This window comes from Phalacrocorax carbo, chromosome 5, assembly GCF_963921805.1.
Source record: "Phalacrocorax carbo chromosome 5, bPhaCar2.1, whole genome shotgun sequence".
In the NCBI taxonomy this organism is placed as follows: domain Eukaryota; kingdom Metazoa; phylum Chordata; class Aves; order Suliformes; family Phalacrocoracidae; genus Phalacrocorax; species Phalacrocorax carbo.
The window spans coordinates 10,942,919-10,955,866 of NC_087517.1; the positions used below are offsets into that span (position 1 = coordinate 10,942,919).

Genomic DNA, 12,948 nt, shown 5'->3' on the forward strand with positions numbered 1-12,948 from the left:
TACTGTGAGGTCTGCAGTGTTGAGTTTTACAGGGCACGAGCAAAGAATTGGTGAGGTGGTAAGAATTGTGTCCATGGGTGTGGAAAATGGATCAGGGAGGAAGCAGGGGGTGGAGAGAGCCTTGGCAAGGAGGCTGCAAGCGTCTCTTGTCCATTACATCCCAAACCCATTTGGGCTTCAGCATCCCCCATCCCACCGTCATTCACTTGTCTTTACAACTCGTCCTTATTCTTTCCCTCCTTGCACTTCAGTCATGCACCATCAGTAAGTTGTCACCTTGGTGCAAGGTAATGTGTTAATCACTACCACGAAGTGCTTCATCTCCCCTCCCAGGGTGTGGATCTCCAAGCTAACGTTGAACCTGGGGTCGTCTTGGCTACATGAGGAGGTTTACCTGTGTTAGGAGCAAAATGGCCACCTCACACCCAACCCCACTAAAGTGCAGAGATGTTGAATAACTCAGGGTTGAACCTCTTGCAGGATTCTGCCCAAGGCTCTGTGGACACGGTGTCCCCAAGTGAGCACACAAGAGCAGCTGAACGTCTTAGCTGTGGGATTTTTTGAGGAACTGTTCAAATTACCACATCAGAGTTCTCACAAGTCTATAAAAACTGAGCAAATAGGAAAAGCATATCAGAAAGCATATCAGGAGGCAGATAGGCAGTCCCTCCAGTTCTTTATTGTCCATAATCTGACAAGGCTTTAGGTTAGCCACAAGAAATTTGTCATGAAAATTAAAGACAGTTACGGGGAAGATGGAAATTTGAGTGATATGAACACTTTCAGTGTTTCAGACAAGATTGGGTTTGCCTCAGCTTCTACCACAACCTTTCAGATAAGTGGTAAGGTTTCTTTTTATTAAACAGATTGATATGGATTTTATCTGGTCTATGAAGAAAGCAGAATATAAAAATTAAATACTGCATTTACACTGCATATTAAATGCTTTTTACAGTGACTCCGCTAGTAAATTAACTTCCATTTAAAAAGAGAAGTATGTGAAAATGTTCTTTCTAGCTAAAAGTTGATGCTGAGGATCAGAAAAAATTAGTTTTTTCCTCTTTTAGGAAATGCTTAATTTCACTGAGTAAAACTTTCATGTCTTAATAGTTAGTATACCAAAATCAATAGACCCAATAAAAAAAAAGTTTATTTTTAGCTGAATATAAATACTTCATTGCTGACTTAACCATTCTATTGTAAAACTAATTAAATCATTGTACTCTTTTAAAACTTTAAAAAAGACTTTAAACTCCTGATTACACTACTTTGAAAAAAAATCAATTAAGGGTAACTTGCTGAATGTCTGAAGTAGTTATTAATGCTTCTGAAATACTTCTTTCTCCCTAAAGGCCAAAATTTGACAAAGCAGTTTATTTCTTTTACGCTTGCTGGTGACGATTTGTTTCAAATATTACAACTCGTTTTCATTTGTTCTGCAGTTCAATTTATTATTGATTTTTCTTTTTTGTTTTTGATGCATACATTCATCACTGTTGGGATCGCATGTCTGCAGTGCTGTGGATCGAGGGGGCATGTACTTTGAGCAACCCTCTTTGAATGGCAGCCTGGGACAGCTAGAAGTGATGGAAACAGGAATTTTATTGATGCAGAAAGGGGAGAACAACCACATTCATCCTGTTACAGGCTGGATTAAGCTTGATAGAAGTGAGCTGTTTAAGATAGCTGAGGAAAAAATGGCCAAGTGAGTTGTAGTGCAAAGCCCGGGAGAGAGGAAGGCAGCCTGCAGGACCTGGCAGTGTCACGGAGGGACCTTGCTGCTCCCCATGACTGGGAAGAACTGTTAATTTATTGTGGCCAAGCCTGAAATGGCTGGAAATGAGCAGAGTTTGTAGCAGGAGAGATGTGAGAGGATGTCTACCCTACTTCTGTTGATTTTTAGAGCCTCGAAGCCAAAGAAAGCCATCCCCATGCTGTGCTCGGACGGTCCTCAGCATCTACCTGCTGCTGCTGACGGTTGGCCAGGGGCTGCTGGCATACAAAGGTAATGCTGCAACCTTACTCCTGGCTTGACATCAGAAGACAGCTTTGCTGGGTGCTCTCGGGGGCACAGGTGAGCAGGGGTGAGCATGCAGATAGGAAACCTCCGGGGGAGCACAGAAGCTTCTCCACACACCGCAGGCCAAAGCAGCCACTGCAGGAAACCATTCCCCCACCCGTATATGTGCTTTGCATTTGCAAAAGCACTCCTGGCTGCACTCCTGGCTGCAGCAAGGACTGGCATGTGAAAACGACCTCCCTCGGTCAAACAGTGGTGTTTAACCCCTGGTATCTTACATGGGTGCTGAGGAGCTGCTCTGCCGAACAGGCTTTTCCCAGCTGGATTGGGCAGGGAATATTCACTGCCTGGGCCTTTTGTTTCCTCAGTGTTTAAGATGCAGAGAGACATAGTGAAATTTCAAGAACAAAATACCTCGTATACGGAAGAGATTCTGGAAAGCTACTTTGCCAGCAAACTGCTTTTGGAGAGAAACTCTGTAGAGAAGCACATGGGACATGAAGAAAACTGGAGGAAAAGCTTAGAAGAGGAAATCACCATAATTAAAAGCAGCAATGCAAACCTGATGATGATGATGAACAACATCACCCTGGTTGCAGGTATGGGTCCACTTCTCCATGCTGGCTGTCAGTGGGGAAAGCTGGTTCCTCTGTACCAGTGGCAAAGCTGGGCCAAAAACCTAGTTCAGATGAACAAATAACTAGGGCAAGATTTGGTCTTCCTGTCGGTTAGTGATGCTCCACTGCCCAGGGTTGAACACTGGCTCCAGATGCCCTGGCCGGGGAGCTAGACACACCTGGAGAAGCTGGAGCACAGCCCTGCGCAATGCCCCCAAATCCCACTGCGGCTGCACACGTGGCTCTGGGCTGCTCTTCCCTCTCGTAACTTGTAGACTTGGGCTCTGGGTGCCCTCCAAAAGGGTGGTGTCTTCAGCCGAGACCTATCAACCTTATACTGCTATGTTCTCCACTGAGTGCTGACCACTGAAAAATATCCATTATATATTTATTTCAGGGCCTCCTGGGCGCAAAGGAGATCCTGGTCCACCAGGTATGTTTGTAAACGAACTGTAAGCAACTTTTCCTCTTTTCCTCTTTCCCTTTTTCCCCCTAAGAGACTTGAAGTGAGGATTTGGGATTTCAGTCTCTAGACCCAGACCCTACCCCGTGTGCAAACACCCAGTGCCCTGGCCATGAGGAGACCTGCTTCACCTTTTGACTGATGCCCCAGGAGCCTCACCTTGCCCGAGTGCTCACGCAGAGGTCAGTGACCACCACGGAGGAGCATTTTGGCTCTGCCTCCTCACTGCTACCCCACCAGAAAAGCTCAGGGGCGATGGAAGAACTATACCTGGTCACTATCTGCAATAACTGTCCCAAATCTCCACGTGAGATGAGAAGACCAGTGAAGGGGCTTATGTGCATCCTATGACCAGTGGATAGCTGGGCTTTCTGCCCCAGACATAGCAAGTTCTGCTGCCCAACTCACTCCAGGACAACTCAAGGAGACCTCCCCTGTCCCTGCTTTATAGTGCTCCAGCAGAATAGAGCATGTAACAAATATGACAGATTTGGGACCTTGCCCACCCTGTCTTTGGGGAAATGACTGCACAGACTCAAGAGCAACTGGGTGCAAGTGCTCCACTTCAGAGCCTTGATGCCCTGGGTACCTGGGGGTTTTGGGTAGAACTTCACCCGCTGCAGGAGATAAATATCTCCAGACTCTGAGGATACAGGAAGTCCTGATCTAATATTGGCTCCACTTTCAGCAGAGGTTGGACTAGGCAATGTCCAGAGAAACCAGAGTTTCTGTGGTCTTATGATGATGATCTAAGATGCAGTCCTTGTTAGGTCAGGTCTATATCTCATCCATCCCTAGTTCTTGGCTACGCTCATGAGTCCTTCTGAAGAAAAAAAAATTAATATATTTTTAAAAAATCATGTTTTCATATCTTCCTGGCTGCACTTATAATACTGAAACAGCACCTCCCGCCAAGCACTGTTATTATACATCAGAGCCCAATAGTTCAGTGTATTTTCAGGAAAGATCTCCCCAAAGGTCCCACGAGCTGGGCTTGGCTGGAGAACAGCTGGCCCCTGCCCAGCCATGCACTCAGCTGAGCTCCACAGACTTTATTCAAGCAGTTGTACTGGTTCCTTCCAGCTGAAGATTGGCCTCGGTGGTGACTGAAGGTGCATGCACAAAGGATGATTAAAAAATTAGTCTCTTCTTCCTAGCCATTACTGTGAATAGATGATGTGTGTCAGCTGATATATGTATGTTACATCTCAGGGCTTCAGGGACCACCAGGGACAAAGGGAGACCAAGGAATCCAAGGTAAGGCTTTTCTGACACCTGAATTATTTCTGTGGGTGAACATAAAGTGGCTTTATGGATGATTTTATGGGCAATCTTGTCCTCAGTCAAGGTGTAAGTCAGTAGGAATATCGTTAGAGTTGAAGGAAATAAGCCTATGTAAAACTAATGCGAACAAAGGCAAAATTTTGCTGGAAAAAAAATCTCATTATAAAAGTCAACGTGCACTGTTCACCATGGTGGGCCAGTTCCTCACTGCCATCAGCACCACTCTCAAGAGCACAGAGAGCAGAGTTTGGCTCATGCCCACGGCTGAGCCACAAGGCCTGCTGCTGGTGTTCTCTGGTCACAACTCCCAGTGAAGCAACAGAAAGGTGGTGCTGTCCTTGCAGGCTTTCGTGGACTACAGGGTGTGAAGGGGAGCAAAGGAGATCCTGGTCCTGCTGGCCCAAGTGGTGAACCAGGAACAAGAGGAGAAAAAGGAGAGATGGGGCTTGCAGGTAAGACTTCTTCATTATCTCAACATTTTTAAGATTCTCCCATGTATTCCTGTTTAAACTCAACCTACTTAAAACACCAGAAGAAGTCTTCATAGGTCAAATATTTCAAAAAATCCAGGAAGCCCTGAGAGTGGCTTACCAATCAATGAGGGAGCTGGGTGAACAGGACATTCAACCTGATCTGAAGGGATATCATTTCATGTCATGCTCCTTCAAAGCTCCCAAAGGAGGGATGGGGAAAGGGAAGGAGCAAAATATTGACTCTGCACCATGGAAGTCTCTTTATAGAACAAGCTTTATCTAACGAAAGCCACGGGTATTCAATTATCAGCCTATCCCAGATTAAAAGCATAATGTTTGCAGCAGGATTTAATGGTATAAAATAATACAATATAATTTATATGCACAAGCATGTGGGTGTTAGTCCTCACTTTAGTAAAACCTATTTCTGAGAACTTTATATCTTATATAAGCCTGACTTTTATACACCTTGAGTAGCAGACTTATGCACCATGTTTCACCCATGTAAATGCATTAGTGGGCACCTCCTGATAGCTGTTATTCAGTGGTCTCACATGGGCTACACCCAGACAGGAAATGCTGAAAGCAGGATGGCAGAAGATGTGTTTGGTGCAGACCAGGGAGGACAGTTGGACAGGTTGATCCTCAGATCTTCCATCAGATCCCAAATACTCCAGTACGCTCATTAACACAAGTTGCTCCAGAAGAGAAAAGTGAAAGTAGGAGGAATACCAAAAGGTGAGGACTTTGGGATAGTTCTGGAGCAGAAAGATGAAGGAGATGTTAATCTTTAAATAAGGCACTTGCAAGTAATTCAGCTTTTTTGGAGCATGCTGATCACCTGTTCAGAAAAGAGGAGGATAAGGAGAGAAGTGGCAGTTCCCTGGAAGCAGAGGAGTGGAATACACTGTCCTCCATCTCCACTGTGGCTAGGAGAAGGGAAGGGTTCAGACTGCAGTAAGGGATATTTAACTAGAGAAGAAAGCAAGTGGTAGGGATAGTTTGGGGAATAGACTGTGGAGGTGTCATGGCACCACTGCAAGTCTTTAACATCAGGTCAGACAAACATATGGGCAGACAGTCTGGAAGAGCCGGAGGTGGCTCAGACAGACTCCTGAGGTGCCATCCAGCCCTGTCCTCCTACAGCTTTATGGGAATGCCACTGAATGGTAAATGCAGATTTGAGGCCGAACACTGCTACTGTCGCAGCTAGACAGAGGTGCTCCACTGGCTGCAGAGACAATGAATACGTTCTTTTGAGTTTATACATGTGTTGTGCTGTTTGATAGGTCCTCAAGGACAGAAAGGCGAAATGGGCAAGAAGGGAGACCCTGGGTCCCGTGGACCCATAGGTCCTCAGGGACAGCAGGGAGTCCCAGGACTGCCGGGTTTCAATGGTAAGTGCAGAGAACATAGTGCAACCCACCTCCAGCACATGCGTGCCATGGTGGAGAGCTGTCTTAGCTGAAGCATTTGGGTAAACTTTGTTAGCACTGATGCTAGGATGTTGTTACAGGGAGCACGGGGGAGCCTGGACGTCCTGGGCAGAAAGGAGAGGCAGGTAAGCAGTACAGAAGGTGCAGTTTCTTCTAGAGAGATGAGACTGATCACTTATAGATGGTGCATCATGACAAGGAAAACTGCAGGCAGGCTAGATCCCAGCATGGGTAAGAGAAGATGATGATTAGATGAAGAAACCATACCAACATTGTTCAAACCCATCCCACACCCTCAGCTGTCTCATCTGGACCCCATTCAACATGCAGGAGGATGAGAAGGAAAGAAGGGTCCTGTACCATGGAGGGTCATGTCCTCCTTCCTGACATGCGTGTGCACACAAGGACAGAAATTGGCTGCCTTTTAGGAAAACATTTGTGCCTTTCAAGGCTGATGGTCTGCAAGGACCTAGGTCCATACAACCTTTCACTCCAGACCTTCATCCACTGCAGCACCAAGATTAGCATTGCTACAAGAGGATTACAATATGGAGAGACCCAGTGTTTGTTTTGCCTTCGTATGGTCAGCTCCATCTGCACAGTGCAGGTGCTGGTGATTGATCTATCTTTCTTTTTTCTCCTTCATGTGTTATGTTGCATTTCACATGTGCTGCTTTTGCTCAACCTCAAGGCATAGCCGGACAGCGAGGACCTGTGGGAACTCCTGGCCTTGAAGGAAGACCTGGTCAGAAAGGGGAAAAGGGGGACCGTGGGCCCACTGGTAGTCCAGGTACAATGCTACTCAAACCTGTAACTCACTGACTCTTGCCTCACTTTTGTGTGATGGCTTTGCCCTTACTGATTTGTTTTTAATTTTAGGAGTACCAGGCATTGCAGGACTTAGAGGTGAAAAGGGAGACAAAGGATTACCAGGTAAAGGAGAATAAAACAGGTTTGGGGTCAACAACATGTATCATGCAGACATTGGAAGGGGATCTGCAACAGCAAGGAGGAGACTTGTTGAGTCCTGTTCTTGGAGCCCCAGTGTATCCCTAGATGCAATGGTGGGCCTGGCCCTGGGCCTCTGCCAGAGTGACGGGGGGCAGGGGGTAGCTATTCACTGGAGGGGTTGTTTCAACCATCTGTAACATGCATGAGGAGGTGATGTTGCCTTCATTTTTGTATAAATAGAAAATGTACAGACAAAGCAGCAATGCAAGATAAACCAACCACCTCCCTATCCTGGAGCTACAGACAAATTTTACTGGCTGTAAATTTGATGGGGAAGGGTATTCTCTAGCAAGCATCTGTCCTGGCCTCCTCTGTAGCATTGCAGGAAGAGGTACCTTCAGAGGCCAACTTAGAGTGCATAACCTAGGCCTTTTCTTTGACGTTCCATCTGAAGAAGGCCACCTCTCTGTCCCAGGCAATCAAATGATAAGGTGACATTCTGCAGTACAAGCCTATTCCAATGCATTTCTCTTGAATCAACCCTTTTAACCCTGGATTTATGTAGTGCATGCAACCTCCCATCTCCACTAGGAGGTGACAAAGGTCCAAGTGCTGCACCCTTCTGCATTCATTGATACCTGGATGATAAGGATGGGAGTTACCTGGCCCAACATTTTGTCCTTGCATATGTCTGATGCACCTAAATTTACATGTCTAGGCTTTCTATATGGTCAGTAAAGACCCAGCTGGAGGGAGGGTTTCTACCCCGTCAGTGGAGTTTAGGATATGATATAAATGACCAGAAGTTGATTTACTTCAGAAGACGACAATTCTCCATGGCCTGTATTTTCTTAATTGACGAGGTCTGCACTGAGTATAATGGGAAATAAGACACCCACTTCAGAAATAGATGCCTGTAGTGTAGACAGCTAAACTAGATGAGTTGAAGTCCACCATGAATAATAGCTTGCATAAGCTTTTATAAATGTAGAAATATCTGTCTTATAAATCTTTGTTTGTTTTGATGATCTTAGGTCTTCCAGGGCAAAAGGGAACAAAAGGAGACATGGGTCTGACAGGTAAACCCTTGTTTGACAGCATAACTTATTCTGTTAATGCAAAGCGCTTTAAATGCTACTTTCCACTTCTCTGCATCAATATAAAATGATCCTCATGTCCTTTTCTTGGGAAGGGATAAAGGCAATTAATTTCTTGCTTTCCACCCAGGAAACCCAGGCCTAGCTGGCGAAAAAGGAAGCAAGGGTGATTATGGCCCTCAGGGTCTAAAAGGAGTACCGGGAGCAAAAGGAGCCAAGGGAGAACGTGGATTTCCTGGTAAGGCTGTTTACCACGGGGTCTGTGGAGCTGATGAGTTTGGGACTGTACAACACAGACTGGCACAAGCTGTTGTGGGGCATGTTTACAGTGCTCCTTTGGAGGAACTCAAGAGACAGATCCATCTTCCTGGAAGATGAATGTACAGAGTGTCACACTTACACCCTGGGAGGTGTGCTAAAAGACATGCAAGTAAACAGATGCATTAGATTTTCTCAAATTCCTGAACTCGCAGAAAACTGGAACAGCTCTTCTTTGCCATGTACAGAGACATCTTGCAGCATACCACACTGCTGGGATAAATCCCACGTAAATGTTGCAGCCAGGAACATAGAATCAGAAACACCAGGGCTATTTAACCACACCTCCCTAATTGTAGGACACAAGAATAGTTCAAAAGGGCCAATACTACAGCTACTCCCCATCCTTAGCCCCCTTCCTTCCAATCACAGAATGCTTCCAAATACCATAAGACGTGTAGTAAAAAACCACCAAAAACAGCAATTACAACAGGTCACAGGAAATGAACAGTGCTGCAGATTATTTTTCTTTTATTTGTTTTCACTGTACAGTACAAGAGTCTTCAGAAGTAAAATAAACTGGAGCCTATCTGAGACTCTTCTGTGCATTCCTCTTCTGGAGCTTTGCCTCTGGAGGAGGGGAAAAGGATAACTGGGGTGACCGCAGCTTAGGGACTGCCTTCCAGGTGGGTCTCAGCTCCTGGTCCGCAGAAAGGGACGGCAATGTGTGTTTTGTGGAGGTCATTTGAGGAGGAAGAGCTCATTCTGTTTTTTCAAGCACCTCTGCTCTCAAGACCAGGATAATGCACAGAAGTACAGAGGACTGTTGGGAGTGGCTTTCTGCTGTCCCATGGCAGCACCTAGAGAGCAAACCCCATGATGTAGGTCTTCCTGCAAATACTTTGGGAGATACCATGCCTTCTTCTGGAGAGCCCAAAGGATATCAGAGATGTCATTTTACAGGGAGTAGTGGGAATAAGATACATTTCCCACGAGTGAGTGGACGGGATTTTGCAAGTGGCCCTTTTCTTGGGTCACACATTAGGAAGACTTTGCTGTACGTTATCCTACTTTTCTTGCATGTTTCTTTTACATACCTTTAGTCACTTCAGAGGGTCCATTCCACAAGCGGACAGAGCCCTCGTATCTCTGACTCACCCAATTATTCACAAAAAGTTAATAACTGGATTTTCCCCAAAACAGCTGTTAAATATTTGCTTGTTTTTAAATTTGGAACAGGTTATGCAGGAATGAAAGGGAGCAAAGGTGAAAAGGGAGAAGGTACTGGACTTTTATTTCTTCTTCTCTCACTTGCTTTCTGGCACTGAAGCTATTTGAGATCAGGACCAAGGTGCCCCTTGTGCACAGTGGTTAACCTGCAGCACAGTTACCAGAATCAAGGGTTCTGTGTGCTGAGCTACAGCCTGGTGTCTCCAGACCCAGGAAATGACCCTGAATTGTTTGGATTTGGACTGCCAGTAACTTCTGGTCCCATCCTGGCTACAGCCATGGCAATGGAAACATTTGTCTTGTTTGGCCAGTCACTGCTTGTATCTTTCAATGTGTTTTTTTCCTCATGCCCATATGACTAGTAGAGTTATTTTCTTGTCCTCTGAACTGTCAGGCAACTTCAGACAACTTATAAGAATCGCAGGAGGGGGCAGCAGGGGCCGCGTGGAAATCTTTCACCAAGACTCGTGGGGAACAATATGTGATGATAGCTGGGGCACACAAGACGCCTCTGTGGTCTGCCGAATGCTGGGATACAACCGTGCGGTCTCCACCTTTACAGCACCACCAGGTGAGTCTACAAGAGCCTTCCACCTCCCCAGACCAGGCCTCAGTCAGGGGGTGTGTTACCCACCTAGCACAGGAGGTTATGCACGCCCAGAAAGCACCACAGCAAGATCCTCTACATGGGCAGCAGGAGAGCAAAGAGGATCTGCTCAAAGAGGCAGCTCGTTCCCCTTGGGATGAGGGAGCTGCATGTTAAATGCTGCTTGAAGTGTGCCCAAAGGCTTGATTTGCAACAAGCCAAACCTGCAACTCAACGCACCTCTGCTATCCACAGGGCTCTCTTTAGGAAAAATGCATATTCCTCTTTCTTTTGTCCAACTGGGTTTTTTTTTGTTTGTTTTTTTAATTCATCCTCTAAAGGTACTGGACCAATTTGGCTTGATGATGTGAATTGCAATGGGAGGGAACTATCAATTTTTGACTGTGCAAAGCCCGACTGGGGTGTGAACAACTGCTCCCACAACGAGGACGCTGGGGTGGAGTGCAGTTGAAGAGCCACAGAGGCTGCCCTGGGAGCTGCTGCCTGCCTCTGCTTTCTAAGGCATTCTTGTTCATAGCGCACACCCAATTTCTTCAGGCTGTGCTTATAGTGTCTTTACCAGGTCATAAAAATATTGACAGAGAAAGTTGAATTTCCCATAAATCAGTAAAGGTTGCAAGACCCACAGGTAACTTGAAATGTCCCAGCTGTCACGAAACATCTGCAGACCAGGCATGTGAGACAGTTCACAGCTTCTCCAGCTACCTGACATCAGCTCATCTGCAGTAGCTCACATGTGTGTGATCTCTTAAGTCAACATAGGAGGAGAACTGGTCCCCTTGAGCTTCGTGCAGTAAGAGAAGGCAGGATGAATGTACAGAATTGAGCAGTTACTGAAGCTTAGCTGGCCTAGTCCATCTTCATCACAGTTGTGAGTCTGAGCCTAAAACCCCCAGTGAAGTGCATACACCCAAGACAAGAGATGCTCAGAAATCATCAGATGATCTCTCTGGCATTCAAATATAAATGTTCTCCAGAAACAATGCTGATCACAGGTTAAAGTGCAAAAATAAGTGCCTGGGATCTAGGTGCTGCAGTATCCAGGTTTAGCACAGACCTTGTTTTTGACCTCAGCCAAGTCCTCTGCCCTCTCTGTCAGTGTTTCTTGGCCTGTCCCCAGGATCCCCTTTACTTTATCCGGTGTATAAAGCTAAGTGTTTTTATACCTTTAGAAAACAGATTCTCCAGTAAAGCAAAAGGATGATGAATAAAAGCAGTAATGGGGAAGTATCAGCTAATTAAACTTCCAGAGTGAAAATATGGACCCTTAACCAAAGGCTTCTGCCTTAACTCAAAGTGTTATACATGTCTGAGATAACAGCTGAAAGGCTTCTCTTTCTTAAGACCTAAGTCTTCCCTTTTCCCACCAGCAACGGGCATTCAGCAGGTGACAGCAGCCTGTGTACATGTAGCTGGGCACATCGCAACAACCTGCTTGTGGACGTTTTATTTAAAATGTCAGAAATACATGTAAGAGACTCCACATCTCTGCCTTAATGTAAGTCATAATTGCATTTGTCTACATGGCTTTGAAACTTGTTTTTAGTGCTTAGAAAGCCAGCTATAAGTGAAAAAACTGAGCAGTGCTGGTAAGAGCAGCAGGCAATAGGGCTGACGTGAGTGAGAAGACACAGCACTGTGCAGGGTCCAACAGTGCAGTCTGCAACAAAGCTCTCCGTTTTGACCCAAAGGAGTCTCAGGCCTCAGGAGAGAAGTCTGGAAAATCCCAAGTGTTTTCCAGTATCCACTCTGATGCCTTTGATAGCAGGAAAATGAAGAGAGCTGCTTACCTTTCCTGGCTCTGGTTTAGAGGAGGCAAGGAGCACCTGCTACAAACCATAGGTGAAACCTAACGAACAACATCTAATTCGAAGCTGGTGGAAGAGGACAGTGGCTCATCTGCACGAGAAGAGACAAAAGCTTTCTGTTCTGGTAGGGAGCCCCACCAGCACTAACAGCATGCTGAGTACCCGGCACTTGGGCTAACGCAGCTTTCCGCAGTGCTCCCATAGACATTGCTGAGCCTGCACGGGTTTCCTTCATCTCTTTTTTGTGTGGCAGCATGTACATAAAGAATTTCCACTGTTAGAAAATAAAGGATTTACAAGCTATATTCTTGTCTTGATACATCAGCATGTGGTGCTTACACTCCCATTTTCTCACTTTTCTTGCTAACGGGGTACATTCCTCACCATTTTTCAGGCTAAATGTTGAGACATTTGATTTTTTTCATCAGGCAAAACTGCCACTGAAGGGAAAGTCACCATGCCCTCAGTGATGACCCTTTGACTGGACTTAAATTCCCATACATCTCCTTTTTGAAGAATAGGCATCCAGTTGTGCCAGGATTAAGGTCAAGACACCAGGGGTTAGATCTGCATGCTCAGGGTAAAGGACATCATAGTCCAGCCTGTCTGCTCCTAAGTGCAGCAGGAACAGGTTGAACCCAAGCACTGTCCAACAGTGTGGCCAGAAACCAGAGTGTGACATGCATAACCTACCCTTCTGCCAC

The 12,948-nt window shown here is 45.8% G+C and overlaps 1 protein-coding gene across 1 annotated transcript; it reads left to right on the forward strand.

Annotated features, from left to right (window-relative positions):
- Window positions 1-626: 626 nt before the first annotated feature.
- Window positions 627-12,547, forward strand: MARCO (macrophage receptor with collagenous structure). Its single transcript, XM_064451120.1, has 15 exons — window positions 627-842; window positions 1,904-2,005; window positions 2,389-2,619; window positions 3,035-3,070; window positions 4,313-4,357; window positions 4,729-4,836; window positions 6,147-6,254; window positions 6,374-6,418; window positions 6,985-7,083; window positions 7,173-7,226; window positions 8,279-8,323; window positions 8,472-8,579; window positions 9,839-9,888; window positions 10,229-10,400; window positions 10,757-12,547. Exons 1-15 carry the CDS (start codon window positions 728-730, stop codon window positions 10,885-10,887), a joined length of 1,449 nt encoding a protein of 482 aa, XP_064307190.1. The 5' UTR covers window positions 627-727; the 3' UTR covers window positions 10,888-12,547.
- The last annotated feature ends 401 nt before the right edge of the window (window positions 12,548-12,948 follow it).

Bases quoted from the DNA above. Each gene is read 5' to 3' on its own strand.
- MARCO (XM_064451120.1), top strand. From the start codon at position 728: ATGAAAATTAAAGACAGTTACGGGGAAGATGGAAATTTGAGTGATATG. The intron at 3,071-4,312 runs GTATGTTTGTAA...GTTACATCTCAG, and splicing joins AGGAGATCCTGGTCCACCAG to GGCTTCAGGGACCACCAGGG. The intron at 10,401-10,756 runs GTGAGTCTACAA...CATCCTCTAAAG, and splicing joins CACCTTTACAGCACCACCAG to GTACTGGACCAATTTGGCTT.